This window comes from Populus trichocarpa, chromosome 7, assembly GCF_000002775.5.
Source record: "Populus trichocarpa isolate Nisqually-1 chromosome 7, P.trichocarpa_v4.1, whole genome shotgun sequence".
Classification (NCBI taxonomy): Eukaryota; Viridiplantae; Streptophyta; class Magnoliopsida; order Malpighiales; family Salicaceae; genus Populus; species Populus trichocarpa.
Window position 1 is genome coordinate 10240155 of NC_037291.2, and position 15271 is coordinate 10255425.

The 15271-nt window shown below is 30.7% G+C and overlaps 1 protein-coding gene across 1 annotated transcript; it reads right to left on the bottom strand.

Moving 5' to 3' along the window:
• Positions 1-1629: 1629 nt before the first annotated feature.
• On the bottom strand, positions 1630-5438 carry LOC7456278 (probable WRKY transcription factor 13). The gene is made up of 3 exons (XM_002310008.4): positions 4743-5438; positions 4200-4421; positions 1630-2212 (listed from the first exon to the last, which is right to left on the bottom strand). Exons 1-3 carry the CDS (start codon positions 5048-5050, stop codon positions 2041-2043), a joined length of 702 nt encoding a protein of 233 aa, XP_002310044.1. The 5' UTR covers positions 5051-5438; the 3' UTR covers positions 1630-2040.
• Positions 5439-15271: the final 9833 nt, after the last annotated feature.

Genomic DNA, 15271 nt, shown 5'->3' on the forward strand with positions numbered 1-15271 from the left:
ACTATTTATTACTACTCATTACTATCCATAAAGAATAATATGCATGGTTCTATATATAAATAGTGTTATTTTTACTTGTATTGTTTTAAATATTTTTCAAGTACATATAATTTCATGTTTTGAGAGAGACACAAAAGAATATGAACAACACTACATTTAGTATTTTTTTTTCTCTACACACAAAAAGAAATATTCCATCCTCATGATTTTTTTTATGTTTGTCCTCTTGCTTGTCACTTGACTTGATGAAGTTGTGGAAGAACTAAAAATAGAGGGGCATTCAACAATTTTCTCTCGTTGAAATTGGCACGTGGTCAAACAAACAGTCCATTAATTTTTAGCTATAAAGAGGAGGAGATTTAAAGGGAGCCACTCTATCTAACGGTTCAAATCATAAACATCTAAGGCTTCGTTTGTACGTGAATATAAACCTAATTATATTCATTTTAGAATTAAAATTTAATTAGAAATATCTAATATTATGAAATATTTATCAGAGAAAAGATCGAATTATTATTTTAAAATAAGAAGACGTGAATCCAATTTATCAGTATTCTGAAGAATTTAACATCAGCATAGTAACGAGCCAAGGCTTTCCTCTTTTGGGGACGAAGGGCTTACACGTGGACGGAGATCACTTGTCATTTGTCCTTAAGCTGATCTGGGCCCAATTCTTCTTGCATCATCGTCGTTAATCAGAATCCACGTCATAGTCTCTCAGCCCAATTATACAGTGGGGTCAAGTTCTCAGCTTCCGTCAGTTAACAGCAAAGCAAAGAAGAAAGGCCTTTGGAGGCGGTGGACCAACGCCACTCCGTGCCACCTATTACTATTACCTAGTGTTGTTTGTTTTTTTCGTTTTTTTTTTCTTTTTAATTAGGAATGATAGTTTCAGCTACGTTTATTTGCAGTTGAGTTTTTAATAAGTTGTCCAAACTCATTTTACTCCTGGGTTTTAATTGTTTTTTTTAATATAATAATGAAAATATTTAGATCGTAGAGAATTCTTGTTTAACCTGAGTTTAAAATTAAATCATATGAGAGTTTTTTTAAAATAATTTAATTGATTTAGTCGGTTTAAAGATATCCTGTTTGATTGATAAGAAAAATCTAAGGATTAAATTGAAAAAAGAAGAAGATGAAATTGACATAAACCTTTTGCATGTGAGAGTTTTTCCAACATGATATATTTGATTTATTCGTTTCTAAAGCAACCTACCTAACAGATTGAGAAAAAAAATCTAGGAATAAATTTGAGAAAAAAAATCCAGGAATGAAATTAAAAAAAAAAGAAGATAAAATTAAGAAAATTTGAAATGAAGATGAAATTAAAAAAAAAAAATTAAAATAAAACAGAAGGGAAAATCGAAAAAAAATGGAGGGAGCTGAACTCAGAATTAAATCCAAGTCTTTTAGTAGTATAGAAGTAATTTAAGTGGTTTTACCACTAATCAATTAGGTTTTCTTTACAATTTACAATTAGTAGTGGGCTGGAGGGACCGGAGGCAACTCTGGCCTTAAGAGTGTAAATAGGCCAATGGCCCAGGTGAAAGTTAGATAGCAGGCCCATAAAAAAGGAAAAAGAAGACAGAAACGCAGCAAGGAAAATCGTGTATGGCACGTGGCAAGTAAAATCTCATGTCATCATCAAATGTAAAGGGGAGGAACTCAGATGCGTAATCATTTTTCAAGTCTGTGGACTGTGAATATAGGAAGTTGCACATGAAAATGGGTATAAAAGCACTCAGAATTCTTACTAGAGAGAGCTAAAAAGACGACTAACCATAGGTATTCACACTTGATTCTTCTTTTTGACCCGACCCAAGACCCGGTAGACTACCAATTCGGAAAAAAAAACCCTAAAACATGAACTGTAGTAAGCTTTTATTTATTATAAATTAGGCAAAGGAAGCAGGAGGCCTAAGAAACACGGCCGGCACCCACATCACTCTCTTGTTTTTTCCATGTCCTCGCACCATCGAAGAAAACCCCATGCACACCATTTGCAGAGGCTAGATTAAGATGACTTCTTTTAACATGCTAAAAGAAGAAATTACTAAGCTGAGAAGGAGCTTGTGACTCTTCCAGATCAAGAGACGGGGAATGAGCATGTCTGCCTTCGTAGGTTGTGATAACCATCCTTGGATCCTCAGCTAATCTCTCCACGCGTTTCTTCACACGACAATTATCTTGCGTACAACGGTAGTAGCTCCTGCATGGAAAAACATAAAAAAATAGTCACCCAGTTGAATGCATTTAACTAGCAGCAAGCTTAACTGTGCAAGACGAAATGCTTGAAGCCTAGCTAGCGACATTTATGTATTATGCAGGCATGGTTTTCCTAGCATAATCTCTGTCATCTTGACTTGATTAGAAAGAAAGTGTGAGTGATGCGACTGGTAGCTGTGCTTGTGCTATATGGTTATAGGACTTGAAAGACATGCTCCGAAAGAAATGATTAGAGCACTTGCATGTGACCCTTGTTTCAATTTAGACTGTCCCTTGAGATATATACTGTACGGAAGTGATGCAACAATACACCTTCTTTTTCCTGGAAAAATGCATAAAGTTGCCTGAAAATGAAAGAATCTTAAGGGTATGTATGCACGTACACATCACTAGCATCACTACTTGCCTCCATTTTCAACAATCATGACCATCAAGAAAACTTTATACAATTTGGCAGGCACCTTTAGAGCATGAAAAGTTTGTGCAAATTCCATCGTGGAACATGGCTAGCCCAAGAATTAATGATCAGTGGGGGATTTCAAGATATATATATATATATATATATATATATATATATATATAAGCAACAGTGAGGAAAAGTTCTGGGCGTACGAAATTGTTTGTGTATGCTATAGTTCATAGCATCCTCTCCAAATGATGTTTTTGAGAGGATGGCATAACACTAAGGCCTTGAACTCCCAAAATATTATGAACTAGAGATTTAACGCAGCTAAAAGAGTGTGCATAATTTCACCCCTAATCTGCTGATTCTAGATTTTCAAATGTAGGATTTTGGTTTCAGGCAGCCGTTTACTTCCACAAAGAAAAAGAGTGACATATATTTTTGTTCCTCTTAAAGATCTATTCTAATCAAATATACAAATATCGAGTAATCCAAAGATTGTAAAGTGATTTATTCTAAACTACATAATTGAATTGATTTTTTTCCAAATGATTATGCAGGATTTAGAAATTCAAAACCGATATCATTGCTGTAGAATTTTCTTCTGCATTGTAAGAAAATTTGATACGTGTGGTCACCAAAGAAAAGCAAGATGCAACTGCTTAAAAGCACTAGCTATAATGCACTGCAAAACAGGCGCTCTTCTAGAGGTGTTCGTCTGAAAATGTCTCTTATCCTCTCTCACCTCTCCATTGCAATGTCCACCCCCGTCGTAAACCATGTCAGGGAAGAGGACAAAGAGATTGCACTAGACAAAAAAACCTCCATAATTAACCTGACTGCCCACATGTAGGCTGCGAATTGAACGCGCATGTACCTTTGTTTTGGTAAAAAAATATTTACTTCACCAGCTCTTCTACATGCTGAGTTGAAATTTAGTAATGAAGAGGTGGGACATAGATGAACATAAACACAATGTAATGTAAGGAATAAGGATATGGCAGTACACTTCACTGACTCAGATCCATACGTTCTCATTGTACGGCAACTGGTGGTGGATTTCTTCATACCTTCCCATATTCCTTTGAAGTATACAGCATGAAACAATATATAGCTCGATGTGACCAAAATGTTCCCTCAGGATTCAGCTATTATGATATCATCTAACTTTTAGAATTCCTGCTTAAATTAGATCTTCTACTTTCCTTGGCAAACGCCATTATAATTGATCAGCTGTTGCACATTTTTTGTTACTTTATCTCAGTTTTATGTCTTAAAAAGTTAATAATTACTTCTTTTTGGCCCCTTTCTTCAATTATTTTTATTGTCAATTAATGATGCATCAATATGATCGATATCTCACATACTATTTCTCAATAAAAATCTCCTGGCCAAGACTGTAAAGCCTAACCACAATGATAACAGCAACAACAATGATGAGAGAGAGAGAGAGGAACATAACACATGTGTATGTGGGATACAATTACTAAAGCAAAGCTAAAATCCAAAGTGATATCCAACTTTATGAGGTGATAGTATGTACTGATCTTTAATTTGAATATCTAACCTGGGATGCTGTGTGTTCTTTACCACTTTCTGGCCGTACTTCCTCCATTTGTAACCATCATCCAGCACATCCACATCACTCATGGTCTTGAAACAGAACCTGGGCTCCCTCACCTTCCTCCTTGCTTTAATCTTCTTCATCTTTATTGATGACAACCCTAGATGATCTTCTCCAGAACCACTCCTTTTTCTGCTCAAGCACTCATTTACCTCTCCCCATGCCCTGAAAACCATTTCAACAGACTAGTAGATCAGAGAAAGAGTAGTGCATGCATGAATATATATATACCTACTTTGGTTGGGTTAAACAAAGTTTATGAATTGAAGGACTACCTATCTATGCATGGATTAATTAAACATCCATTCTTCTTATCTTTTTAACATTTGACTTCTATAATATGTGATCTATTACAAGTGCTAAACAAGGAGGTTAAATGGTAATCCAAGACCTAGAGTATATTCATGCAGTATAGTTGCTTCTTTAACGGTTAAAGGAGGGGAATGATTTGCATGATTTTCTTCTCAGAAGAGTGATCTTTCTTACCAGAGATTTGCACGAGATCTTTGCAAGGAAAGAAGATGGGGTCCTCCCAAATCAGAAGCAAAAGTGCCCTCTCTTTGCTTGTGAGTGGCAGACGAGAGTAGTAGGGTTTCAGCGATATTAGTGGTTGAAGGTGCATCAGCTGCAAGTGAAGGAGGTATTATGAAGCCTTTGGAAGATTGGTGGCAACTACCCAGTTGAGGATAGGTCAAGTGTGAAGGAAAAGAGAAGAAACCCATTTGTGTAGGCATCTCTTGATCTTCAAACAAGGGCTGCTGGTTTAGTACTGTAGCTTGGGGAGCGGCTGCCATCTCTTATCTCTCTCTCTCCTGAAGATAGAACACCAGTAACCTTTGGTTCCTTTTATAGGAGAAAAATCTGGTAAGGGAGATCTCTAGATGATCACAGGTGTGAAAGCAGTCTAAAATTAAATAACCAAAACAAAAAACAAGGAGGTTTATTCTCTCAAACTCCTATAAACAACATGTAAGAGAGAATTATCAAGATATGAACCCGAGTGCGCCTATAAATATGTCCAGCCACTTTCCCTTTTAGCTCTCCCTTTTGTCTCTTATCTCTCTCTGTGCAAAAGAGCCTTTTAAAATTTTCTAGCTCCTCTGATTTGAACTTTTTATTTAGTTGATGTAGTTGAGGAAGGGGGGATAGGAAGACAATATATAAAAAGGGAACAAGCCTGTGACTTCGATATACAGTATAACACTAAAAAGTGCATAGACTTTCTACAAAATGAAGTTGGTTTTTTCACTTTCTAAGTGATTTTGTGCACCACATTTACTGTTTGCCCTCGAAAGAATTGGAATTTTCGTGTCCTTAGCGGGTAAATGGAATTTTCCTGTTGTCTCCGGAGCTTAGAGGTCAACAATAGATGACAAATGGTTGAATCCACCCGGAAGAAACTTGGTATCTGTTTCTTTTTATTTTAAAAGTATTTTTAAAAAATCTTGATTTTTTTTAGATCGCGTATATGCCAACGATACCTTGCTGGCTGTATGATTTTCTCTGCGCACACTCATTCTTTTTGTTCAATGCGAAAGAAATAGAAATGGAGAAACATAAGGGTTCAAGAGGAGAGAAAAACCATCAAATACATGTGAACCCATGAGAAAATTATTACTCACAAGCTTCAAATATCCAGAAAGTGAAGAAACAGGAGATGATACCTAAATGATAGGATAAAAAGCTATCACTATCTAGGGTTTCTTTTGTTAAATTGTTTTTACTAGGGTTTTATTTCTTTTGGGCACCAAAAAGAAATATCAGGAGCAATGATGATGAATCTTAGGTGCCAATCTCTCACTCTGAAACGACGGTGAAGATATCATTATGATTGACGAGAGAGGCCCTATTAACTTTTTGCATAGAAAAAAAAAAAAAAGCTTCTCAGCTTTCTCCCTTTTCATTACTTTTAGCCCTTTTCACCTTATAAATATTTATATATATATATATATACATGTGTTTGTGTGTCTGTATACTTCCACCAACCCCACACATCTTACCCACCATTTCTCAAATTCCAAACCATCCACCTATTATGTTGCTGTATATGATCCCTTCAATTGAACACAACAGCCCTCGTTGCTTTCTTGAGTTTTTCTTAGTTAAAAATGAACTCTTTTGGGGGTCGTAATTCTATTGCTATCATAATATTTCTCTTCCTTTTGTTTCTCAATCCAGGCCATGGCCATGGCCATGATCAGATTGTATTTCTTTTAACTTGAAAACGAATTATGTCGTCGCTGTACTTGGGCCAACGTAGTTTAGCTTGGATTGAATGATTAACTTCATTTAGTGGAAAAGAATGAGCCGAGGAGATCACCTAAGACTCAATATGATGGTTAAAATTCGTAGGCACACAGAAACTGTTCCAGGTGTAGGGACTTGCAATTAACCATGCAAATTCAAGCAATAGATTTGGTAATAATATCATTCAAAATGAACCTTATGGTGGCATATAATAGTTTAATTGGTACAATTATTTGATATCATTCTACAATATAGATAAGTGATTGAATCGCGATTGTTTAAGAGTGTGGTGAAAGTTAATTTTCAAAACGATAATGTTAAATATTAAAATAATATTTAATTTTTTAAAAAAATATTATTAACATTAACCCATCAAAACGATTCAAAAATATAAAAAGAATTAATTTCAAGCTAAATAAAATCTTTTTTTTAAAGCACGGTTGGACCATAATGTTAAATATTACCTAAATCTATAATGGAAGAGTAAAGTTTTTTTTTTAAAAAAAAAGAAGAAGAAGAAGAAAAGGATGATATAATCCATATTTTAAAATAATTAAAAAATATAGATTAAAGAAAGTTACGGAAAATAGAGTAGGAAATTTTGTCCATGGCTAAATTTGCAGCGAATATGTTTTGAGAGAAATAAATATTACTTGCGTACTTTTCTTTTTTTTAATAATAACTCAAGATGACCTTGTGGATCATTAGACATTACTCTTGCAAAATAAAATCAAGGATGAGGTACTGAATTCAATAACTACCTTCGTCCATCCGGTGCTAATTTAAAAAAATAATTTTATTGTTGATGTTGTTTTAAAAAATTTAAGTGGCTAGGGAGAAGGAGAATATATTGTATAATTGGTTAATTTTTTAATTTTGAAAATTTAATTTATTTTCTTTAGCTAAGATGGCTAGAGATGAATTAATGCCTGATATATGTAAAATGATTTTTTTTTTTTATGAATTTGAGAACTCTCTAATAATTACATCAGTGATTGTTTTAGAGAAAATATAATAATATTACAGAGAAATATTCTGGAAATAAATATGCAGTACAGAATGAAAATTTCAAACCTTTTATTTAAAAGATTCATGGTCTATTTATAACTCATGAGTATTTTAATGGAGAGGAGGAACAAAAGTGTAATATTATCTTGATAGTATTAAAAAAAAATATCTCTAACATATATATTAATGTTGATGGAAAATATCACTAGCACATGTATTAATGAGAAAAAATACCTCTTATATATGTATTAATGTGGATGAAAATACAATAAACCCTTAAAAAACTTTTACACACTATTCTTTACATAACATTAATATCAATAAAAATATATGAATTTTTGGAATACTTTTATATATCTAATGACTATATAAAAAGTAAAAAGTAAAATTCAAAATATAAATTTGCCTAAAAATAAATATATCATCTTTTGTTTTTTTTGGTTGAGCCCAAGATATAGTTAGTCATTCCTTTATCTGAGTTCATGAGAGATAGGATCCTTTTTTTGACCGAGCATAAAAAAAATAAATCCTTTTCTTAGCTGAGCACAAGATAGATGAGTTTTATGAGGAGTTATTGGCCTTAAATTTGGGTTTGTAGAGGTTTGCTTCCAATAAGTTACACGTGTTTCATTGGAATATATATTACATTTCTTAATCATTGAAAAATATAGCAGAAGTCCCTTTGTTGGAATTTATCATCTAAACTAATAAAATCTAGCTTTTGATTTGAAGAAATAACTAATGCACTTTTAAGATAAACTACACTGATTTTCTCAAAAACCTATGAATAATAATATTAAATTTTAATGTCATATGCATCCAATGTACACGTAGAAGGGCACTTTTATATATATATATATATATATATATATATATATATATATATATAGACACACATTTCATCACGGGTTATAATTAATTTTTTTTAAAATATATCGGGTATGCAAGTTAATGTAAATTAAAAATTTTATGCAAACATCTAATTAAATAAATCGATATAATTTTTTAAAATAAAAAAATCATTAACAATAAACAAATTAAAAAACATTAAGAGATAAATATAAATCAAGATATTCAATTACATAAAACGAGACATTCATCCACTAATATTACTGAACTTGTTTATTTAAATCAATGAAAGATAAATTCATACCCTAAAAAACCAACGACTTAAAAGATAAATACAAATGAAATTGACTGAATATACTCACGCCATAAAACAGATTATGCAAGCCCGAACACATCAATAATATTATTTTAAAATAAATATTTTTATTTTAAAAAATAAATTTAATATATATATATATATATATGAAAAAAGGCATGGAAAATGCGTAACCTAAGTGATGAGATCGGAATAAACCCATATAATGTTTTTTTGAAGATAATCACAAAACCAATACTAAAACAAAAAAAAATCCAAAATGATAAGATCGTACTAAGTTGAATCTCTAACAAATCAAATGTTAAAAGATGAAATAAGAAAAAAAAATCAATTACACAAAATGATCTAAAAAAATTAGGGTGGAAAAAAAATTAATTAAAGGGATAAATTTTTTCAATTGGAGGGTTAAATTGAATTGAAAAATAGCTACAATAAAAGGAAAAATAAATCAAAAGAATGATGATTAAATAGAAAAAAATAAAATAACAAAAAAATTGATTGAATGATGAAATTGAAAGCTAAAAAAACTTTAACAACAATGCTAAGAAAAAAAAAAGAGTACCGAAATGAAAAACAAAACATATGTGAAACTGCAATTGAATAGGGATGACAATTTAATCCGAACCCGATGGATGTTGACCCGACCCGACCCGAATGGATAAGTTTTTTTTTTTTTTTTTTGACTTGATGGATAATGGATAGAGTATTGATATTATCAAAACCGAACCAAAACTTGCTCAAACCTAACTTAAAACCCACATGAACCTAACCTGATATATATATATATATATATATATATATATATATTTGTTAACTATTTTACTTTTTATAATGGATATTGATTGAATACATAAAACCTAATGAATAATTTATGAATATCTAATTTTTTTACCTGATGGATAATGGGTAGGGTATAGATAACAAGAAACCTGACCTGCAGATACCTATTTCCATCCCTACAATTGAAGAACTAAATTGAAAAACAAACACTTCTAAAAAGAAATTAGAAATAAACAAGAAATTAAAAGAATGAAGATTGAAGTTAAAAAAAAAAATATATGAGAAATTGTAATTAAAGGACTAAATTGAAAAGGAAAAAAACTTCTACAAATGGACTAAGAAGGCAATAAGAAATTAAAAGAATGAGGACTAAAATTGAAAAGTAAAAAAAAAGGACAATTATGTACATTACTTGTTAGGAGAGAGAAAATAAGGAAAAAAAATCAAATGACCTCTAACAATAATCCGATCATCTTTAGACATCACGTGTCATTCCGCATTAAAAGGGACACGACGACGTGTGAAGGGAGACGATGGAAGGCTGTTTTAGCTACTGAGTGGCGTCCGAAGCATCACCTGAATGACTCGAATGCCACACACTTGCTGCCATATTTTGAACACGCATAAACAACTTTGCTCTTTAAAAAGTTAATAAACAATGTAAAAATACCATTTTTTTTTATCTTATCCAAGGTTAAATACATATTTTTATTATTAAGAACACTATGAAAAGTCAATAAAGCTCTTGGTCAATAACTTTAATTTTTGTTGACTATAGAGGTAAATTTATAATTTTACTATTAAAAATAAAAAATATAAATATTTTCAAACAATTTTTTAATGATAAATGGATTAATAAAAAAAATAAAAATAAAAACCCCTTAAAACCCAGCCCTGAACAACCCAAAGATCAAGGACAATTTTGCCAGCACACTATCACTGTCCATAATAAAAGCACTTTGCTTGCATGCACAATGATCCAAGCAATGAAACATCAACATGCTTTATATGTTTTGTTAATATATAATACACATAAAAAGATACTGATTATGAAATTTATCAATAAATAATAAAGTAATTTGGTATTAAAAAATAAACTCATCATTAATGTGGATGATTTTTACCACATACGAAGTTAATAATAAACTTGATCCTAAATTAAGGACGTCATGGATTAACCAAACATGTAAAGGATATTAAATATAAAACCTTTTAAACATAATTACTAAGTCAATTTCCTCGAAATAAAATGAAATCTTGTAGTTATTTCAACGACGACTAATTTTATAATTCCTATTATGGTCACATTACTTATATAGTGTTTGATTATTGTTTTAAAATAAAAAAAATAAAAACAAAAGAGATAAGATAAAAAAGAAAATAAAGATAAAATTATATTTGATAATGATATACAAAATAAATTGACTGATTTTTTTATATCTAATTTTATAATTCCTATCATGATCACAATACTTATATAGTGTTTGATTATTGTTTCAAAATATATATAAAAAAAGAAAATAAAAACAGAAGAGATAAGATAAAAAAAGAAATGGAGATAAAATTGTATATGATAATGATATATAAAATAAAATGACTGATTTTTTTATCCTTTTGGATCTAATTTTATAATTTCTATCATGATCACAATACTTTTTGATCAAAATGTATTTGAAAATGATATACAAAATAAAGTGAATGATTTTTTTTTATTTTTTTATTATGGTAGACAAGACAAAATAAAATATGCAAATTTTTATTTCACCCTTAATATGTGTTATTGTCAAACTTGCATATTTTAAAAATAATTTGATTTTTTTTACTTTAATTTATATTGAGTGTTAAAATTAATAATATTATAATAACCTTAGGTATAAAACCAGGATGGGTCATTAAAGGATTGCTAGGGGTTACTTTTATCTTTTTAATTTTCTCAAAATAGTATAATTTTTTATTTGCCCCCAAGCTAAAAAAAAATGAACTGCTGGCCAAGAGTGTTTATGCCTTTATATTTTTTTGCAAGATTATGAAACGACCTTTTTACCCTTGTATTCAGGAAAAAATAAGGAAAGGATCTAGGGGTGATTTTGTCTTTTCATGTTGGTTTTTTTTTGTGTGAATGTCGGAATCACGAAGGGTGCTTTGGACTTTTCACTCTGATTAATTAATTTTTAAATCAAAGAACAATTGGAGAGTGAGATACGTCCACGATCTTATAACGGCGTTTACGGTGTATCTCTATGGTCAAATATGTTGTTTCGCCATGTCATCAGAAGTGTTGTCTCGCCCTCTTTCTCATGGTGCGGCGTGTGGTGGTGGTAGATGGATGGTTTTTTGCCGATGGTCGTTTTTTTTCCTTGCTACTTTTCTCTCTCCCAGCAAAAGTGTACACCTGTCCTCTTTTCTTTTCATTTCTCAATTTTAGTCCTTAGGTTTTTTATTGCTTATTTTTGTCCTTGGTCCTTTTGGAAAAGTTTTTGATGTTTTCAATTTCAATCTTGAATTACAATTTGTCATGGATTATTGTTTCTGATTTGGTCCTTATTCTTTTGATTTTTGATTTCTAATTCTTGACTCCTTTTTTAAAGTTTTGTTGTTTTCAATTTCATCATTCAATTAAAGTTTATGTTATTTTTTTTCTAATTTAGCCCTCATTATTTTGATTTTCTTTTCCTTTTGTAAAAGTTTTTTTTTCTTTTCAATTTAACACTTTAATGTTAGCTTTTTTTTATGCCCTCTAATTTATTTTTTATTTTGATTCTCAAACTTTTGATGCCCTCATTCTTTTAATTATAATTTTTGATGTTATAGATTATTTCCCCAGTTTTATCATTTGGCGTTTGATTTGTTGCGAATTGAACTTCATGATTTTTTCATTTGTCATGCTTTCGATCTAATGACATGTGTCACGAGTTTTAAGAGATGGTATGCTTAGAGAATTTGTTTTCTTCTCATTTGCCTTTACAATTTTATCATTATGCATTATTATTTTTTTCAAAAAAGATTGGTTTTGTATTTAATGTTGGAATGCTTTTTTTTATTTTATTTTATGCTGATGAGCCTTATTTTATAAAAAAATAATTATTTTGAAATAATATTTATGATATGTCTTGCCTTGCATAATTTTCTTTTCTTTTATTTTATTCACTTAGTTTCATATATGTTTCTATTTCTATTATTTTTTTTATTAATTTTAATAAATAAATTTGGTTAACACAAACGAATAAATATCTTATTTTACAAGATTAAATATTTTGATCTATATCATTTTCTTACTTTTTCTAGTTTCTGTTTTAGTTGTTGTTAATAATTTATTTATTTATATTGATGATTATCGATTTATTTTATTAAATGCTTGGATAATTTTTTTATCTATACTTTGATTTTTTTTTGTGTAAAATAATATATTAAAATAGCCTGTCTAATTAGATTTTTATTGTTTAAAAAATACAATATCTAAGTATGCATATGCTTGCGTGGACATGATGTGGCCATGATGTCACAATGCGACGTCCAATTGATAAATATAATATCCATAATCCACAGACTGTTAAAATAATACTTTACATGTTTCTCACTTTCACTTTTGGGCCCTAATTAAGTGAGAGATAGGGCACGGGGTGGCAAACTCCATCATTTCTTTTTTTGTCTCTGTTTATAGGTGGCCATTATGCCTCTTAGATTCGTTCCCTATTTTCTTACTTTTTTTTTTTTCTGTAGGGAATAAATAAATAAATATATACATTGCTGCTTTAATATTCACCTTTATTCTTGCCTTGGCCAAGGAATTTGCTTCATTCGGTTCCCATTTTGTTTCTTCAAGTGGTCTACCAAGCACATCATTCTTTTGATTTGATGACACTTAACAAAGGAATAGGGTTCGTCCTCGTAAGGATTCTGAAAAACAAAGAGTCCTACCTTATTTTGATTACAAGTTCTTCAAAAGAAAAGGCAATGTGATTCAATTTTGCTCAAGGAAAGGGAAAAAAATGACTATTGGTTGTAATAATGAAGGTGCGAAATTGATCTCGCAAGAAAAACCCATTGGCTTGGGTATTGAAAGCCAAAATGTATTTTTCCTATGATATAATTGTTTTTAACATATTGTGTGGGGTTTAATTTGTTATGTTTCTTTTTCATGCATAGTAAAATCACTATTATAGCTTAGGTTTAAAAATTCTTATGCTTTAGGCTTAGGGGTGTTTAGGCACTTTTCTTTTATTGGGTATAGTGCAATTACTTTAACGCTCTTAAAGATAAAAAAAATAAATTAAAACTCTCTTATAAGGGTGTTTTGGTCATTTTTTTTATTGGTTTTGTTGTAGGTTTTGAGGTTTCTTAGGAGTGTTATTGTAATTATCATATACTTAATATTATTTAAAAAAAATCTTCTAATGTGTGCAACACACGTGCCAACGTGTGGATGACCCTCGCACCATTCAGGCAGCACATGCAGGGCAGTCTGACTACCAAAAACATTCTTCTAAAGCAGCGTTTGAAAAATCTCAACATCCTTTAATTGATGATGTGGCGCGTGTGGGCGAACACCACTGGTTTGGTGCCAAAGACCATTTCTTTTCCTTCTTCTTCTTATAGCGATAGACACACTTCACTATTCACTACAATAATGGAGTGACATCTATGGCCTTGACAAGAAAAAATGATTGCTTTTGATTTAGGGGTGTTTTCGTCTTTTTACACGGTTCATTTGTCATTACTGATTTGTTTGGGGGAGTTATCATCGTTTTGTCTTGTAATGCACAATAAAATAACTTAAATACCCCTAGAATATAAAAAACTAACATTGCTGGACAATGGTGTTTTGATATTTTTACTTTTTAATTGTACAATACAATTACACAATCGTCCCCGGGGTAAAAACAAATAGGCCATATAAATGTCATAACCCATTTTTGGGTTATTCCCCAAATTCACCTTTTTCTTTCCAAAATAAAAATCAAAAAATAAAATAAAGACTAACATTTTGGCAAAAGCAAGCTTGGAGGATTTCACATGTAGAAAAAATCAAGTTGCAATTTTGGATGGAATTAAGAGCTTAATTGTACCATATTTTACCAAAAACTGGAGAGATAATACAGATTCAAGGTTAAGTTACATGATTATTGGACAAATCTACATAAAAATTAAGTCCAAGGACATAACTAGATTTTTAATAGATCAATTTGATTTAATCATGGACCAAATTAAAGTTTAATTATGTTTAAGAATTAATTTGGGTCCAATTGAAAGATTTAATTAGGTACAAGGACTTAATTATACTTTAAATGGGTTAAATTAATTTAATTAGGAGCTTAATTGGTGAAAAATAAGTTTGGGAGCCCAATTTGAGCTTAATTGAGAAGATTGAAATTTTAGGAGATCAAATTTATTTTTTACCAAGTCAATTGATTAAAATCAGAGGTAAAATTACAAGAAAATCAAAGTTTTGAGGTTGATTAAGGGCTAAATTGAAGAAATTCGCAGTTAAGGATCATTTTGAAAAAGGTGCTGAACTTTAAGGACCCAATTGGTTGAAATTAGGGGTAAAATTGAAGAGATTTGAAAGTTTAATGGCCAATTAGGGGCTAAATTGAAGAAATCCGAGACCAATGACCATTTTGAAAAAGGTTCTGAAATCCGGGGGTGAAATTGAAATTCATCAAGGGCAAAATTGAACAAAATTAAAATTTCGAAACCAACCAGGAGTGTAATTGAGGTAAATCATAAATCAAAGGACTAAAATGACCTTGACCATAACGACATCGTTTTGGGTTAGCTATTCATCTTTGTTTTTAGAGAAGCTGTTTGAGTGACC